This window comes from Stegostoma tigrinum, chromosome 38, assembly GCF_030684315.1.
Source record: "Stegostoma tigrinum isolate sSteTig4 chromosome 38, sSteTig4.hap1, whole genome shotgun sequence".
Classification (NCBI taxonomy): domain Eukaryota; kingdom Metazoa; phylum Chordata; class Chondrichthyes; order Orectolobiformes; family Stegostomatidae; genus Stegostoma; species Stegostoma tigrinum.
This window is the reverse complement of record NC_081391.1, coordinates 19,291,047-19,306,656: the sequence shown is the minus strand read 5'-3', so window position 1 is coordinate 19,306,656 and position 15,610 is coordinate 19,291,047. Positions and strand designations below refer to the sequence as shown.

Below are 15,610 nucleotides of genomic sequence, written 5' to 3'. Positions count from 1 at the left end.
TGACTTATTAGCTGAAGAATTCCTATCCTTTAACTTGCTCTTGTAGCCACAATATTGAAATGGCTGGCGCAGCTCAGATTCTATTCAATGGTATTCCCCCAACCCCTCATCACTACACTGCTACATTCATACAATTCTGTCATTTCGGAGACTCATTGCTTAACATGTGCAATAGTGTGAATGTTACCATATATCAGCCCAAACCAGAATGTTTTCCAAGTCTGTACATGCAAACATGTCAATGCTTGAGGAACCATGAACATGTTGAATCATGTGCAATTATTAGTAAACATTCCCTTTGCTGATCTTATTCCTGCCAAGATGTCCTGGGGCTCAGACAATTAGCCCCTAAAAACTATAATTATTTTTGTGCTTGGTAAACTCCAACATGTGGAAAGTTGCCTTCTTTTCTCACTTATTTAGAATTTGTTCGGGACTTCTTGATGCCACTTGGTCAAATGCAGCTTTGACGTCAAGGGCAGACACTTGCACCTCATTTCTTCAATTCAAGCTTTTTTGTCCATGACTCTACTAAGGCTTGTAACAAAGTCTAGAACTGTGTGTTCCAGGCAGGACCCAAACTGAGTAATGTTGCACAGTGTGAGAATGAGTAAGCAACATTTGACAACACCTTCTGTCACTTTGCTCCAGTTTGAGAAGACATTGATGGGACAGGAAGTGGCCGTAGTTGTATTTGCCCTGCATTTTGTGAACAGAAAATACCTTGTCATTGTTCTATTGTTAGGTAGATGGTAGGATTAAAGGTGTCTCATTATAATCTGGCCAGGAGCATGGCTAATTCTTGATTACTGTGATAGCAATGGAGATTTGCAATATCAGTGGGGGTCCATAGTTTTAGTTGCATCAGCTGATTGTTGAAATCATGTGGAGTGAGTCAAACTGGCTGAAGCCTCGTATCTGAGATATTGAGGAAGTCAGGATGAGGATGGATTAGCGGCTCAGCTGAGGTGCAATTTCAAAGTTTTGGAGACAAAATTCTTTTTCTCCCCGTTTTCACTTGTGATTTTTAAAAAAAATTGCCAGTGGAACGTGTATTTGTTAAGATGTTTTTACTCAGCTTTATATGGTGGGGATGTTTAACCCTGAGGATGTCTATGTTAAACCACACCTGTCTCTGAAAGAAAATATCAGATCTTTACAGAAATTCTTGGACGTGTTTATACAGCAAGACAGAGTTGACGTTTTACCGAAGAATTAATAGTGTTCAAAATAATGAATGGTTTTGATACAGTAGCAAGGGAGGCTGCTTCCACTAGGAGGGCTAATAACCTGAGGCCATTGATTTTTGGCAAAAGAACTCGATGGAGCATTAAACTTTTTTTCAATGTAGTAAATAGTTTATGATGTGAAATGTACAGTCCAAAAGGGTGGAGAAATCAGATTCAATACAAACATTCAAAGAGGAATTGGATAAATACTCGGAAAGGGATAATTGACAGAGCTATAAGGGGAAAGCAAGGGTATTAATTTTGTATTCTTTTTCAAAGTCCCAGTAGGTACATCATGGACTGAATGTCCTCCTCCTTTGTTGCATGATTCCACATATTTAACTCCCCTGTGTTGCTCCAGGTTAACGTAGAGGTACTTTGTTTAAGTGCTGCACTCTTAACCCTTTTCCTCCAATAGCAACTAGTTGTATAGAATGCAAGGGTCTGAAAGAATTAAAATGAAGGATTGCCCTTAAGCACCACTATGATGATGTCATATGGACTTGTCATACAGAGAACATGTCAGGATCTCAAAGGAATGAATCACATTATTTGCATTTTCCTCATGATCTCTGTATATAGTTGCTACTGTATAATAAATCATCTTGTTTAAGACAAGAGCTTCTTTTCCTTAGACAGCCAATTAGTTTACATCTACCACAACAGGGAGCAAACAGCTCACACAAAAAAGGATGAAGAGTGATGTGAATTTCTAATGCACTAGTCACATCCCATCACAGTCCTACTGGACCATAGGGCCACTCTCTCGTAAGATACAAATGGTAGTGGTTTAACCAGAGGATCACCATGCCTCAGCTAAGGGGAGAGGTTGAAGGAGAGAGAGGTGGAGATGGAGAGTTCTTCCATGTAACCCCAGCCAGTGGAGGAATTGAACCCATGGCATCACTGTGCATCATAAACCAACTGCCCAGCTAACAAAACTAACAGGCCTCACGCATTAATAGTCACAAATGGTGTCTTTCTCAAACATGCAGTAAGAAAAAGGGAAAGAGAACATACACCACTTATTTTATTCTTTCAGGGGATGTGGGCTTTACTGCCCGTCCCTAACTGGCCTTGAGAAGCTGGTGGTGGGCAGCCTTCTTGAACTGCTACTGTCCATTTGATGCAGCTACACCAGTAGCACAGTTAAGATTGAAGCTCCTGGATTATGTCCCAGTGACAGTGAAGGAAAGGGTGACTTATTACTTATTAAGTCAGAATAGTAAGTGGCTTCGAGGGGAACTTGCAGGTGATAGTGTTCCCATGGATCCACTGTCCTTGAATTTCTAGATGGAGGAGAGTTTGGAAGGTGCTTTGGCAAGAGCCTTGATGAATTTCTGCGGTGCATTTTGTAAATTGGTACAAACTACAGCTCTTGTAATGGAGACAGTGAATGTTTGAGGATGTTTTGCCAATCAAGGAATCTGGAAGGTATCCGGCCGTAGTGTTGTTGGAGCTGCACTCATCCAAGCAAGTGGGGAGTATTGTTACTCTCGACTTGTGCCTTGTAGTCAGCAGACAGGTTTTCAGGAATCAGGAGGTGAGTTGCTCACCACCAGACTCCCAGCATCTGATTTGCTTTTGAAATCACTACTTACGTGGCTTTGTCAGATCACTTTATGGTCGACAGTAACTCCTACTAAGTTAATTGTGGGGGATTCACCAATGATAATTCTATTGAATGTCGTGGGGCGATGGCTAGATTCTCTCTAAGAGCAGATGGCCATTGCCAGGCACTTCTGAGGCAGAAATGTTACTTGTCACTTGGAATATAGCCAGTATTAGATTGACAAATCTTGTTGCACTTGGAAAAGAACTGCTTCAGAAGTGTGAATGGTGCTTAACGTTGTGCAATCATCAGTGAACATCCCCATTTCTGACTTTATGATGGAGGGAAGGTCATTGATAAAAGGAGCCAAGTGGTTAAGCGTGAGAGATACCATTGTGAAACTCCTACAAGAGTTGTCCTGAACCTGTACATTAACTGCTATTTTGCTATGGCTCCTTGAGACCACACACGGTCAAGTGTGACCTTAATGGCAAGGACAGTCACTCTCACCTCACTACGAGTTTCAACTTTTGTCCACATTTGAACGAAGGCTGTATTGAGGCTCGGCACTGAATGGTCCTAGTGGAACCCAAGCTGAGCATCTGCAAGCAAGTTATTGCTAAGGAAGGACTACTTGAAAGCATTATGTCCTCTTCCATAACTTCTCTGGTTTTAGAGGATAAACTGATGGGGCAATAATTGACAGGTTGGATGCTAGTATTGTAGCTACACGGGACAGCTTGGCTAGACCACTGCAAATTTTTGAGCACAAGTCTTCGCTGCTATTGCTGCGACATTGCCAGGTTCCACAACCTTTGCAGTTTCCAGTACCTCTGCCATTTCTTGATATCACTTGGAGTGAATCAAATTGGCTGAAGACTGGCATCTGTGAAATTGGGCTCCTTCACATGTTGAGATGGCTCAGCTAATCAGCACATGGGGTTGAAAATTTTTCTAATACTTCAGCCTCATCTTTTGCATTGATGTGCTGCATTTTCTTACACTGAAGTTGTTTCATTACAATAACTCATGAGTGGATATTGCCAGAGATTAGGTGAGATGTGATTTTTTTTGAGCAATCACTTAGCTCTGTCTGTCACTTTCTCCTCATGCTGCCTGGCATGGTAATAGTCCTACATCATGACTTCACCAGGTTGACACCTCATCGTTAGTTAGGTATGCTTAATGCTGCTCCTGGCACGCACTCCTATAATTTCATTTAACCAAGATTGATCCCTTGGCTCGATGGTAATATTCAGCAGGGGTTAGCCAGACCATGAGCCTGCAGATTGAATTTGAGTATACTTTTCTTGTGACTGATGACCCGCAGCCCTCATGTTTGCTCAATAGTTAGTTGCTAGGTCTGTTCAAAACCTATCCCAATTAGCACTTAAATTGTCTCCATATTTTAAGTGATGTACAACTAAGAGAAAGCGTCAACTGAGAATTGTTAAGCACTTAACATGTATTCGCTTTTGAAGAATAGTAAATCCAGGCACAGTAGCATTTTGACTACATTACTGGATTTAACAAATAATGCGTTCAAACCCTTCCAAGGCAGATGGGGAATTTAAATACATTTAAATCCATGGGTTAAATAAGTTTAAAACATAAACTGATACAGTTACAGTAACCACAAAACCACCTTTTTTAAAAAAGCAATCCAATCTGATTGACTAATATCCTTTAGGGGAAAAAGTCTTCTGCCTCTAACAATGCCTACATGATATTCCAAAAACACAACAATGTGATTAACTCCTCGCTCCTGTCTGAAATTGCCTGGAAAGCCACTCAATGTCCACAAAACAACACATTAACAGCTCCTCGGGCTATTAAGCAGTCTTTGACTGAACACAATAAGGCCTGTGCAACATTCTGACTGGCTGCTAAGTGGCTAGTAACATGTTCACCACACAAGTGACAATTTCCAAAACAGTCCAATCATCTTCTCTGGACTTACAATGATATTTCCGTGTCAAATGCCTCACCATTCGAGGGTGGCCAGAAGTTTAACTGGACCAGTCACGTAAGAGTAATTCAGAGCCTGCGTATTTTATGACAAATGATTGAACTCCTCACTCTCCATAGCATCCAAAGACAACATTCAAATCAGCCAAGAGAAACCAGTTGACACAAAGGACCCCCTCAACAATACAACAGAATGGTGAGCAAGTCATTTATTTAATCACTAGGAAGTATTCTGCTCCACTGGGACAGCATATTCCAATATGTGGTTTGCAAAAGCAAACAAACAGCAGTTGAAAATAGTTTGTGTCAGGACCCCGATTTTGCTGCCAGATATGTAAGAGAGGGCTTTTAAAAAAACATTGATTTCACTGCAGCAAACAAGCTTGTCATTGGCCAACCAAAATAATCATTCACACCCAATTTGTGAATCAAAGCACTCCCTCTGGCCTCAAAGGACATCTTACTGTAATGTGATCTCTTTGGTAGCCTTACCCAAACACTAACACAATTAAAATAACAAAATTTGTAATAATGTAATCAGTACTGATAAATGTGTCAAGATAATAGGTTGGAATCCCACCAAGTTGGAGGTTTAATGGGTTTTAAGTATGGCTAGTGTGATATTACAGGCAGATGTTTGCAAACTTTCTTTTGCCTTTGACTCCTTATCCATTGGTCCCAGAGGGTTGTTGTGGATCATTTTATTGATTTTATCAGCAAAGTAGGCTTCAGGAAATAGCACAGCCAAACACAGATAAACCTTGCACAGACAACACTCTAAATAAAATATTAATAATTCAATTAATGGAATTTCACACAGTATTCCAGAATGCATTTAAGTCATTGTTGATGCTTCAATTGCCTAACTCATTGCAGTCAATGTTTTCCAAAATGAAACTGGGATTAACTGGCCCCATTTTCAAAGTCTCAGTCTCTCATCTGAAGGCACTGGCCTCATCTGACTGGCCGTAACTAACATGAAGCAGCCATCTGTGGGGGAAAAAAACAAGCAACTTCAAAAGGCACTGCATGTTTATTGAGGGCATGATCAAACTTTGCTGATGTTTCCCTCCCTTGTTCAGACAGTTAAAGAGAGCAGTGGGCATCTGTATCCCAGCAACAATTAACTGCTTTCACAAGGGAAAGAGTAAAGTGATGGTTAAAATAACAGACTAGCATTTACATAATTTACACAGAGGCTTCACAAACTACCCTAAAGTGATTTATAGCCAGTTATGTGCCACTTGAATAAAGTCACCGATAAAACCATTGAAACACTGTCAGCCAATTTGTGCACTAAGCTTCCAAAAGCTTAAATGATATATTGACCAGCCTATCTGCAATGAACTAATGACTGAGGAATAAATAGCGGCAAAAACACCAGATACTACATTGCTCTCCTTTGAAAATGTGATGAAACTTTTAATATCCACCTGAGGGAACAATCATGGGCTTGGTGTAAAGTTTCATCCAAATGACAGTACTTTCAACAATCTGACTTGGAGATAAGCATCTTAACCAGAGCCACAACTGAAACAAAGAAGAAAGTTGCAAAGGAAACTACATGTTTAAAAATATCCTATTGACTAGTCAGTAGCTGCACCTCTCTTCAACGGTCTAACTGCTCCAGCGATAACAAATACCAAATCATATGCCTGGTAACACAGCCTTCTACCAATAAAGGGAAAACAAACCCAGCTTCTCCAGCAAACCTGAGCCACATTCCATTTCTGGAGCATTATGAATTAAGACGTCGACATAGCCATGGAATCTCCTGGGAGACAGGAAATCTCACGGTCAACATGGGAAATGCATTCTGTAAACTACCTCCCCTGTTCCTTCAAGCAATCAAAACCAACCAAACACATGGCTTTGCCTACTTGTTCTTCCTCTCACCCATCCCTTCCTCCCACCCCAAGCTGCACCTCCATTTCCTACCTACTAACCTCATCCCACCTCTTTGACCTGTCCGTCTTCCCTGGACTGACCTATCCCCTCCCTACCTCCCCACCTATACTCTCCTCTCCACCCATCTTCTTTTCTCTTCATCTTCAGTCCACCTCCCCCTCTCTCCCTATTTATTCCAGAACCCTCACCCCATCCCCCTCTCTGATGAAGGGTCTAGGCCCGAAACGTCAGCTTTTGTGCTCCTGAGATGCTGCTGGGCCTGCTGTGTTCATCCAGCTTCATACTTCATTATCTTGGATTCCCATTATCTCAAACACATGGCTGTCCATACAACCTGCTCGCATTCAGTTAAGAACCAGTCCAGCTCCATGCTGAGCATCAGGAATTTGAAAACATGAAGACCGCAACATTCTGTGATGCCACAAGATATAAAAAATTAAATTCACTAAAGACTAAGAAGGACTAGCAAATATGGCTAGGGTGTAAACATGGGAGTCTTACATCCACTCACAATCAAAAATTGGATCTGGTTAACTCCACATTTAATGGATAACAAAAACAGTAGAAGATGAAATTTATCTGCCAAGTTTTAAAGTAGAAATGTAAGTCACATGGTAGAAATGTAAGTCAAAGATCAAACCACCTGCCATTTTGGTTTGAGGAAGAACTAATGAAGGAGAATATAGATAAAATAAAAACTCAAAAAATTCACACAGTATTGTTACGAATAATCTTTATTTAAAATTTGACATAAAATATGACATCATCTTGGACAACACAAGAAAAGGGAGCAGTCACCAAATGCAACTTTGCACTGATTAGAATGTCAACATTTTTTTGTCCCCAGTTTTAAACTCATGTTCAGTGAAAACATGCCACACTTAAAAGACAATTTATTTCAGTTTCATTCAACATTAAGAAATTACAGGAGTCCCTTCACATCAACTTAACCTAGGTTATACTGAAAAAAGCAATACTTGGGAGGTACATTGACAAAGAAGTTACAATGTACTGACACAACACCATTGTAGTGCTCAAGAACTAGACTATTTCCGAGATCTCTCTATCATGTGGATTATGTATTAATGCTGGACAAGGTGGATTGATATTTGTTGAGCTGTACAGTTCAGGTTCTGGTTTGAAAGGTACAGGCTCAATACAGAAATTACTTGAGCTCATTACTGCAGTAACAACATAGCAGTTTATGTTGTGTGCAGATCTCAATTTCAGTAGCAACTCTAAAGCAGAACAATGAGATGGGAGGTTTCTGACAATTTTAATGTTTCTTGCCTGTTAACAAGTGTTCACTTAACAGAAATGGAATGCAAATTTAAGTACTAGTGAAACAGCAGGAATTTTAATTAACCTTGAAGAAAATCCAGGGGCAAGTTAATGGCAGTGAAACAACTCCTGGTTTGGTTTCTGTCACAAGTTTACCTGACACATCTAACCGCACAACATCCAGCCAGGTAGCACTGGCAACTGCAACTTGAGTATTCTGGTTTCCTCTTGACATTTATGATTCCCCAGGTGACATAATGACTGTTAGTTCAGGAACTGTGGTGTACACGGCCTGGATAATCCTGTGTCCATTGTTTATATTCGTTGGCCAACTCTTTTGACATTATGCAGAGGATTCAGATCTGATCAGCCCTTATCATGTGTTGTGCTATGGTGAAACATACTCAGCTGTGGATTAGTATGCCATTTCCTGGATCTGGATTAGACACCACTGGTCATAAGCCTGGGCAGCTTCTAGTGAAGAATCAAATTAGATAACTACTTATTATTTGTGTATTGCATTTGCAATATATTTTGACATGACTATAGATGGGACTGTAGAATACAACAGGGAGATAAAAGCAATGAAAACAACACCAGGCTGATCTCCACAACTGTATTCAAAATGTGGTTAAGCACTTTACTGCTACCAGGTGTTGAACGCTCCACAGTAGAAAAAAAATTCTGATATATTGCAAGGACATGCTCCATGTTTACATTTTATGGCTGCTCTCTCACACACAACATTTATAAAATTAGTACTTTTATGTTTCAACCACATCAAGGCACAAAGGAGATTTGCACCTAACATGCACTTAAGAGACTAGTTAAAAAAATACTGTGCCAAAATGAATAAAAGCTTTTAACAAAACTTCGATACTTCCTTTAAGCTATATACACATATCCAAACATTATGAATTACTTGACTGCAGTAAAAAAGGCAGCCTTAATCTACATTTTCACTCAGCAATTAAACCATATTGGGGTTTCTATACCACGTCACTGTGTGATTTGCAACATTTTAACAACAACTTCTATTTATTTGACAGGACTCATTCTGTGGAAGTGCTGGTGGTAATTCTAGAGTCCACGTTACCTAACCATCCACAATAGCTGACAAAAATCGGCCCCACCATGGCCAGGTTGAAAGTAGTGATATCATTTGCCGAGTGAAAGAGTTGCAATTGCGATTGTAAAGTTACTGAGATTCATTAATTTTCATTTACAAGATCAATACTTGAGAGTCATGCACAATTTAAAAATAAATTCTCTCTTTAAAAATCCATTTTGTCACAAGCTGAACAAATGCACACATACAATTTTTAAACAGCAATAGGCACCATTAGAAGCTTTTTTTTTCCAAACATATTAGACATAAATGATCAACTTAAAACATCCTTTTCCCCCGCTGTTTAATTCCATCATGGAGAAGTATTTCAAGAAAGTTCTCAATGAGCAATTTTTGGGGACAGAAGAGAACAGAGAGAGGCATAAGAATACCATGCATAAGAAAGGAAACCTGTGACACTCTGATCACCTATATTCAACAATTTAAACATAATCCATGAGTTTGTGCATTGGGAAAACCTTTACTTATTATCAGTTACTGAATTTTGACCTAATTTGAATGGATTATCAGCTTCATGCATTGCAGTGACATCAATGGTGGGGGTGGGGCGGGGACGGGGAGGAAGGAGAAGAGAAGCAACTGAAAAATTTCATGACTCTTCCTGTAAGATTCAGCAGTCAATGTTTTGTGAAACAAAATTTCATACATCCAAATGAAGGCTGACACATTTAGCTTTTAATTCTGGCAAGAAGCAGGCATCGCTAAACTGCTGTATAGCTTCTGAAACCCAGTAAGTTTTAACTGCAATGCCAGAAAGACAACCACTCAACCATGATGGAGTCAGCGTGCCAATGATTGCTGCTGTTTTGTGTGCAATGTTGTATTTAACAGGTCTGAACAGCAACAGTCAGCATTGCATAAAGTATTGCACCAGGAATTGTCGTTCAAGACCATAGTTACATTTATTGAGTCATCATTCTGTTCACAGCAACCACCACCATGCCACAATTAAAGTACTGTAATTTGCTGAGTTGGGTTCACCCTGATCTAAGTGAGACTTTTATGAATCACAAGCACCTATATTGTTGCTTTGGAAAACTCTGATAAGTGATACATAAAAGCAGATTAAATTATAGCTCTGTTTACATATCACTTAACACTTCCAAAGGAACAAAAGGGCCTTTTGTAACCAGTTATCTGCATTTGATACTCAAAAATCAATGGAAATGGGTAATACCATATTTTACAAGGGCCCAGAGGAACTACAGCCAGAGCAATAAAACATTATTTATAGATTTGATATTTAGAAAAATCTATCAGTTGCTAATATTCAGAATTCTGGAGTCAATGTTAAAGAAGTTGTACTTTGCCCTGGAAATCATTCATGCTTAAATGGTAATTTAGAAATATGCCATAAATGGTCAATAGCCAGTAAATTTGCACCCCTTGCGTTTGATTGCATGGCTGTTGAAAGGTTTGATGCTGACCCATACTCATATCTAGAGGTTGGAAGAAATTTTTGTTTGTTTGTGTGCCATTACCAGAATTAACACAGTTCCAGTTATTTGTAGCTTCTGAATCATATTTATGTACAGCAATACTAATTCTCAGGGAGACAAGAAACATTCATAAATTTGATAGAAAATAACTCAAATCAGAATTTGACTAAATTGTTTGACAAAATAAATACAAATTCCCTCCCACTTGAAAAAGAAAAGGTGTGGTGTAATTCAAATAGAAGGAATGTTGCACTTCCTCACATGTATATTGCTAGAGTCTTCACTCTAAAAACAGCCATTAATGAAGGTCATCATCATTAGATAAGAGTGGTACATCTTAACAAAGGCATTGTATCTGAATCCTATTAAGCCGATCAAAAAACAGAAACCAGACCATCACATACGTACCTCTATTCCTGTTAAGAGTACATCTCATAGTATTCATTGTACTGAGTCATCCAATGACAAAATGTTCAATTGAGGGGAAATAAATCCATCTAGAGCAGCAGAAGTTTATTTTACAAAACATCACTGACTGAAATGCACTCTAGAGAACAGTCGTAGAGGGAGGACACCACAACTGGGCCTCAGAATTTAATATGGGGAGTGCAACTCTTCTTTACACCTATTAGCTATATCTGACTGCCACTCTTGAAAGTCTTGTTTATTAAAGGATAAAAATTTTTAAAAAGTTTGTTGTCCAGTTAATTTATATCTAAATAATCTGTGTCATTGGATTTATTTCTCGTTCGTTTTCAAACTTCTTAAACATGCCTGCTATTTAATTGGGCTTTAGCACATCCAGTAGCGAACAGATAACATCAGTCCCCACCCCCACCTAAAAATATAAACTAATAAGAAAGCAGATCTACAGCAAAGCTCAGAATGCTATAATGATGGAGTAATAATATGTAAAGGGAACTCACAATCTATGAGGTCACATACAGCTTTTCTGCAAAGCTGCCTCATTCATTAGGAAAATTTCACCTGAACTCAGTGAGACCATGAGGCTGCAGTACAGCATACAAATCACAATCATACTTCCTGCTGATTACTTACAGAGTGAGGGAATGACCACAGGGATGCCCATGATGTGCATCTTATCTACCGGAGTGAAAAGGTGAATTATGATGGGAAAATTATAATACTTTTGTAGAATTGGAAGCACAACCAAACTACTTAATAACCAATACCAACAATGCAGGTTTAATTTCAAGTGCAGACAGTCTAGACAAGAGCAAACGAATCCAACTGTCATTGAATCACGCCTGCACAGGAAGTACTGGTCAGAAAGCAAATGCTTTATTTGAATTCTTCGAATTGGACTGTGGCAGGAAATGAAAGTCCTGGCTGACTGGGAATGAAGGCAACTCACTGTTGATTGTGCTTTTCTTGCCCACTGATCGTAACCTTGGACTGGAGTACCGTGCTGTGTAAGGAAAAGATAATTAGATCATATGTAATAATTTTCCTTCAAGTAAACTCTTTATATTTGAAACTTTATACTAAAAACGCATGAATGGAATTTTAAAACGCATGAGTTGGACCTAGGGTCAGGCGCACAGATGAATTGGGGAATGAATTAACAGCCCAGGAGGTTAATAATAGCTGTCTTCCTATTCCATGAATCAGTGAAAAAAGATAGAACAAACAAACCACATTGAACAGCACAGCACACCAACAGGCTCTTCGGCTTGCTATGTCTGTGCTGACCACCGTGCTATTCTAAACTAATCCCATCTGCCTGCACATGGTTTGTTCTCTGCCTGTTCATGTACCTGTCTAAATACCTCTTAAATTATGCTATTGCACTATTGTGTCAGTGAGTGTACACGATTATGTGTGAGAGAGAACAAGAGAGCGTGACTGCGCGAGAGAGACAGGCAGAGCAGTGTAACAATGTGTGTGAGTGAAAGTGTGAGCGAAAGTGTGTGCGTGTGTGTGAGAGAGAGAGAGAGAGAGAGAGAGAGAGGGGGAGAGAGAGAGAGAGAGAGAGAGAGAGAGAGAGAGAGAGACAGACACACAGGCAGAGTGGTGTAACAATGTGTAAGTGTGAGTGAAAGTGTAAGCGTGTGTGTGCGCGAGAGAGACTGGTTGTGAGTAAAAGAAAAGTTTGCTAGCCTTGTGCAGAAATCTGTAATACTCATTCATAGTGAACAGGGGTTGATTAGTACAACTCACTTGTAGTGATGCTGTCAATTGTGTGCTCATCAGGGCCAGAAATGATTGGACTACAACCAGGATTGCATTCACTCAGAATTCATGAGTCATAGCACAGCAACATTCCACAAGTGAGAGATATTTTTTCTTTAAATGGTCTTAGCACAACTGTTAAACTTGTAAATCCAGACCTTAATGCTCCCAACAACAGTGGGATCCATTCAGAAATCATACTGATTTGTTCCCTCAACGTTCTTTCAATGGCAGCATTCTTAATTAGCAGAAAAGCTGTTTCTTTGATATTGAGGTGGATGTCAAATCCATCTTTTTTCGAGGGATGTACATGTTCTGAACTACGGCTAATCATACCTTCTCTCCCCCTCTTGGGAGTGATGCTCACAGGACTCGATGAAATGCTGCCATTTGTGCAGTCCAGCGGCAGTTTGGTGACTGATCAGCTCGGAAGTTATTGAACATGGAGACCACGGACTTGATGCAGTCAGTTTCATAACTCTCTAACATACGAGTTGTTTTCATAAAACAGCGACAGAGAGATCCAGCGTGTGGCAAAGTGAGAGCGAGATTTTGCTTTGCTCCATTTACACTTTAAAATCATGCAGCAATATATCCAAAATTAGGATGCAAGGCAATAAGGGAACAAACCGTTGTTATGATTTCTGAATGGATCCCACTGTTGTTGGGAGCTTTTGTCAACAAGTGGGAGGTTGATGCAAGTATACAAATTTGAACGGATGGTGGTAGTGAACCCACCTCTGGGCCAGAAAGTTTGGATTCACCTTTCCTGGAGGTGTGCCAGAACATGTCCAAACAGGTTAATTATCCCTACCACCCCAATGGTGATTCAAGTTGAGTTGTGACTGCTGGAAACAAGAATTCAAAATATTCTTAGCTGAGTTTGGAGAAAGCCGGATGAAGTTTGGAAAAGATTTTTGTGGCATTCACTTGTGGATTTGATCCTTACAGAAATCCAAATATAACGTTTCTTTTGTTGTAAGATGTCTGCTGTAAATGCCTGTGCTACCAGAAGCAGAGTGCTATCTTTTCTGGCAGAATTAGGTCAGTTCTCCCGGTGCAAATAAATGTGCTTTGCAAGTGGGATCCCAATGGAGAGTCAGGAGTGGGTGAAGGCAACTAAGTGGAGCTACAAATTTATTTTAATACGTCAAGGACTGGGCCCAGGCCAAATACTGAAGGAATTTAAGACTCCCTGTGTAACTGTAAATCGATGTATCAATCAAATCACTGCCAATGAAGTCCATTACATTTGGATTCAGTAAGTTCTCAGTTCTCCACTACTTAATCAGTATTCTGGCCCTTCGAACAACAAGCACAGATGCTAACATTTATTCTATGCTTGAGATGATCTAAGCCCTAACTCCAAGAAAGGAATAAATGTTTGCATCTGCGCTTAAAAACTATTTAGCTTAAACTTCGGTATCAGCTGCAAGGCAGACAGATTGTGGACACTGAACAGAAAACCAAAAGGAGGGGATAAAACCCCAACATTTTACTTATGGTATTTAGAAACAGCCAGAATTGCCCAATATTTCGTTTTGAATTGATGACTAATTCCTACTGTCTGATGGAAGTCATTTTGGAAAAATCAGAAGTACTTTTCTCTAGGCCAAGACCAATTGTAGAACTTCTAAGAAGTTGAAATTGACTAACTTGCTAAAAACGTCAAGTTTTGGAAGCAAATTACTTTCAGCAAAAGGGGGAAAAGGTTGGAATTTACTCATGGCAGAGCAGATCCAGATTCTACAATGCTTTTACACATACTCCTGACAACAATTCTATGTTTGAAATAGTGATAGTGAAGAATTATTTTATCCACTGCATTATAATTCAATTTTGGTATCAAAATCAAAACATACAGTCATAAACTCAGTCAGCAGTCTGTAAAACAATTAACTATACAATAGAATTTCCACAAAGTGTTTCCCACAAATTATTAAGCTATCAATACATTGTCATAGGCAGAAATTAATTGTTTCTGAAAGACGTAAATATATTATAGTACAATAAAACATACAGTACGAGCTAATTAAAGGATATGTCTAGTTTGTCACAGATTATCGCCAGTTGAGAGATATATTGTGCTCTATTTAAGGTTAGAACGAAGAGGCTGTGGAGCTATACAGCAATCAGGGCAGAAGCTGAGAGGCAGAAATTTTAAGGGAGACTGGTCGAAGTGGTCATCTAATCAGATGGTAACAACATACTCAGGGCTTCCTCCTGCCACTTAAAGTTGCCTGTAAACGTTGGGCAGAGAGTCATCACAGCAAGAGGAACACTACACTGCCGCCTCACTCAGTAGTCAAAAAAGGCAGAATTCTATCGCACATTAACCTTTTACTTCTATCTCCAGAAACAAAACACCAATCAATACTACTGATATGAACAAAAGTCACACCTCAACATATGGTGAAAGTTTATAATGCACCACTAAGTTGAGCTTTTATCACCCAGAGATAGACATATGAAGAGGCTAGAGGCCAGACAAAGTTTCATTACAGAATTCAAGATCACACTACCAGATGTGCTTTTTTACAACCTAAAAATAGTCAAAGCAACTTGAAAAAAAAGCTTTCTCCTTAGGTTTCAGTGAGAAACTGTATACAGAGAGAAAGAGACAGAAATGGAAAGCATCACATCTGGTGAATGTCCAGAAATTCACTGTGAGGAAACACTTCTGACTTTGTCATTTGAATATGAAATTTCAAAGTGAAGAGAGAAGTGGTACTATACAGGAGCTGAGCGTCTGTAAAAGGTTATTGCTGGGAAAAAAATAGCTGAATCTTTCTTTTTGCCAGTTATACGATCTTTTCAAATGGGCATTTAGTTTTATTTTTATGTATCCTTTCAACCCATAAATTCATGTTAAAAGTACATTAGTAATCTCTTTTAAAAATTCAGTGACTGA

The 15,610-nt window shown here is 39.3% G+C and overlaps 1 protein-coding gene across 3 annotated transcripts in view; it reads right to left on the bottom strand.

The window, feature by feature from the left end:
- Positions 1 to 7,375: 7,375 nt before the first annotated feature.
- The window catches only part of LOC125447274 (kinesin-like protein KIF18B), a 72,265-nt gene continuing 64,030 nt past the window's right edge, over positions 7,376 to 15,610 (bottom strand). For 2 of the 3 annotated variants that reach the window (XM_048521572.2, XM_048521574.2), the window contains one exon: positions 7,376 to 11,935. In XM_048521572.2, coding sequence (XP_048377529.1) covers positions 11,793 to 11,935 — 143 coding nt within the window. In that variant the 3' untranslated portion in view covers positions 7,376 to 11,792. The remainder of the gene's footprint in view (positions 11,936 to 15,610) is intronic. The other variant, XM_048521573.2, reaches the window with a different exon arrangement.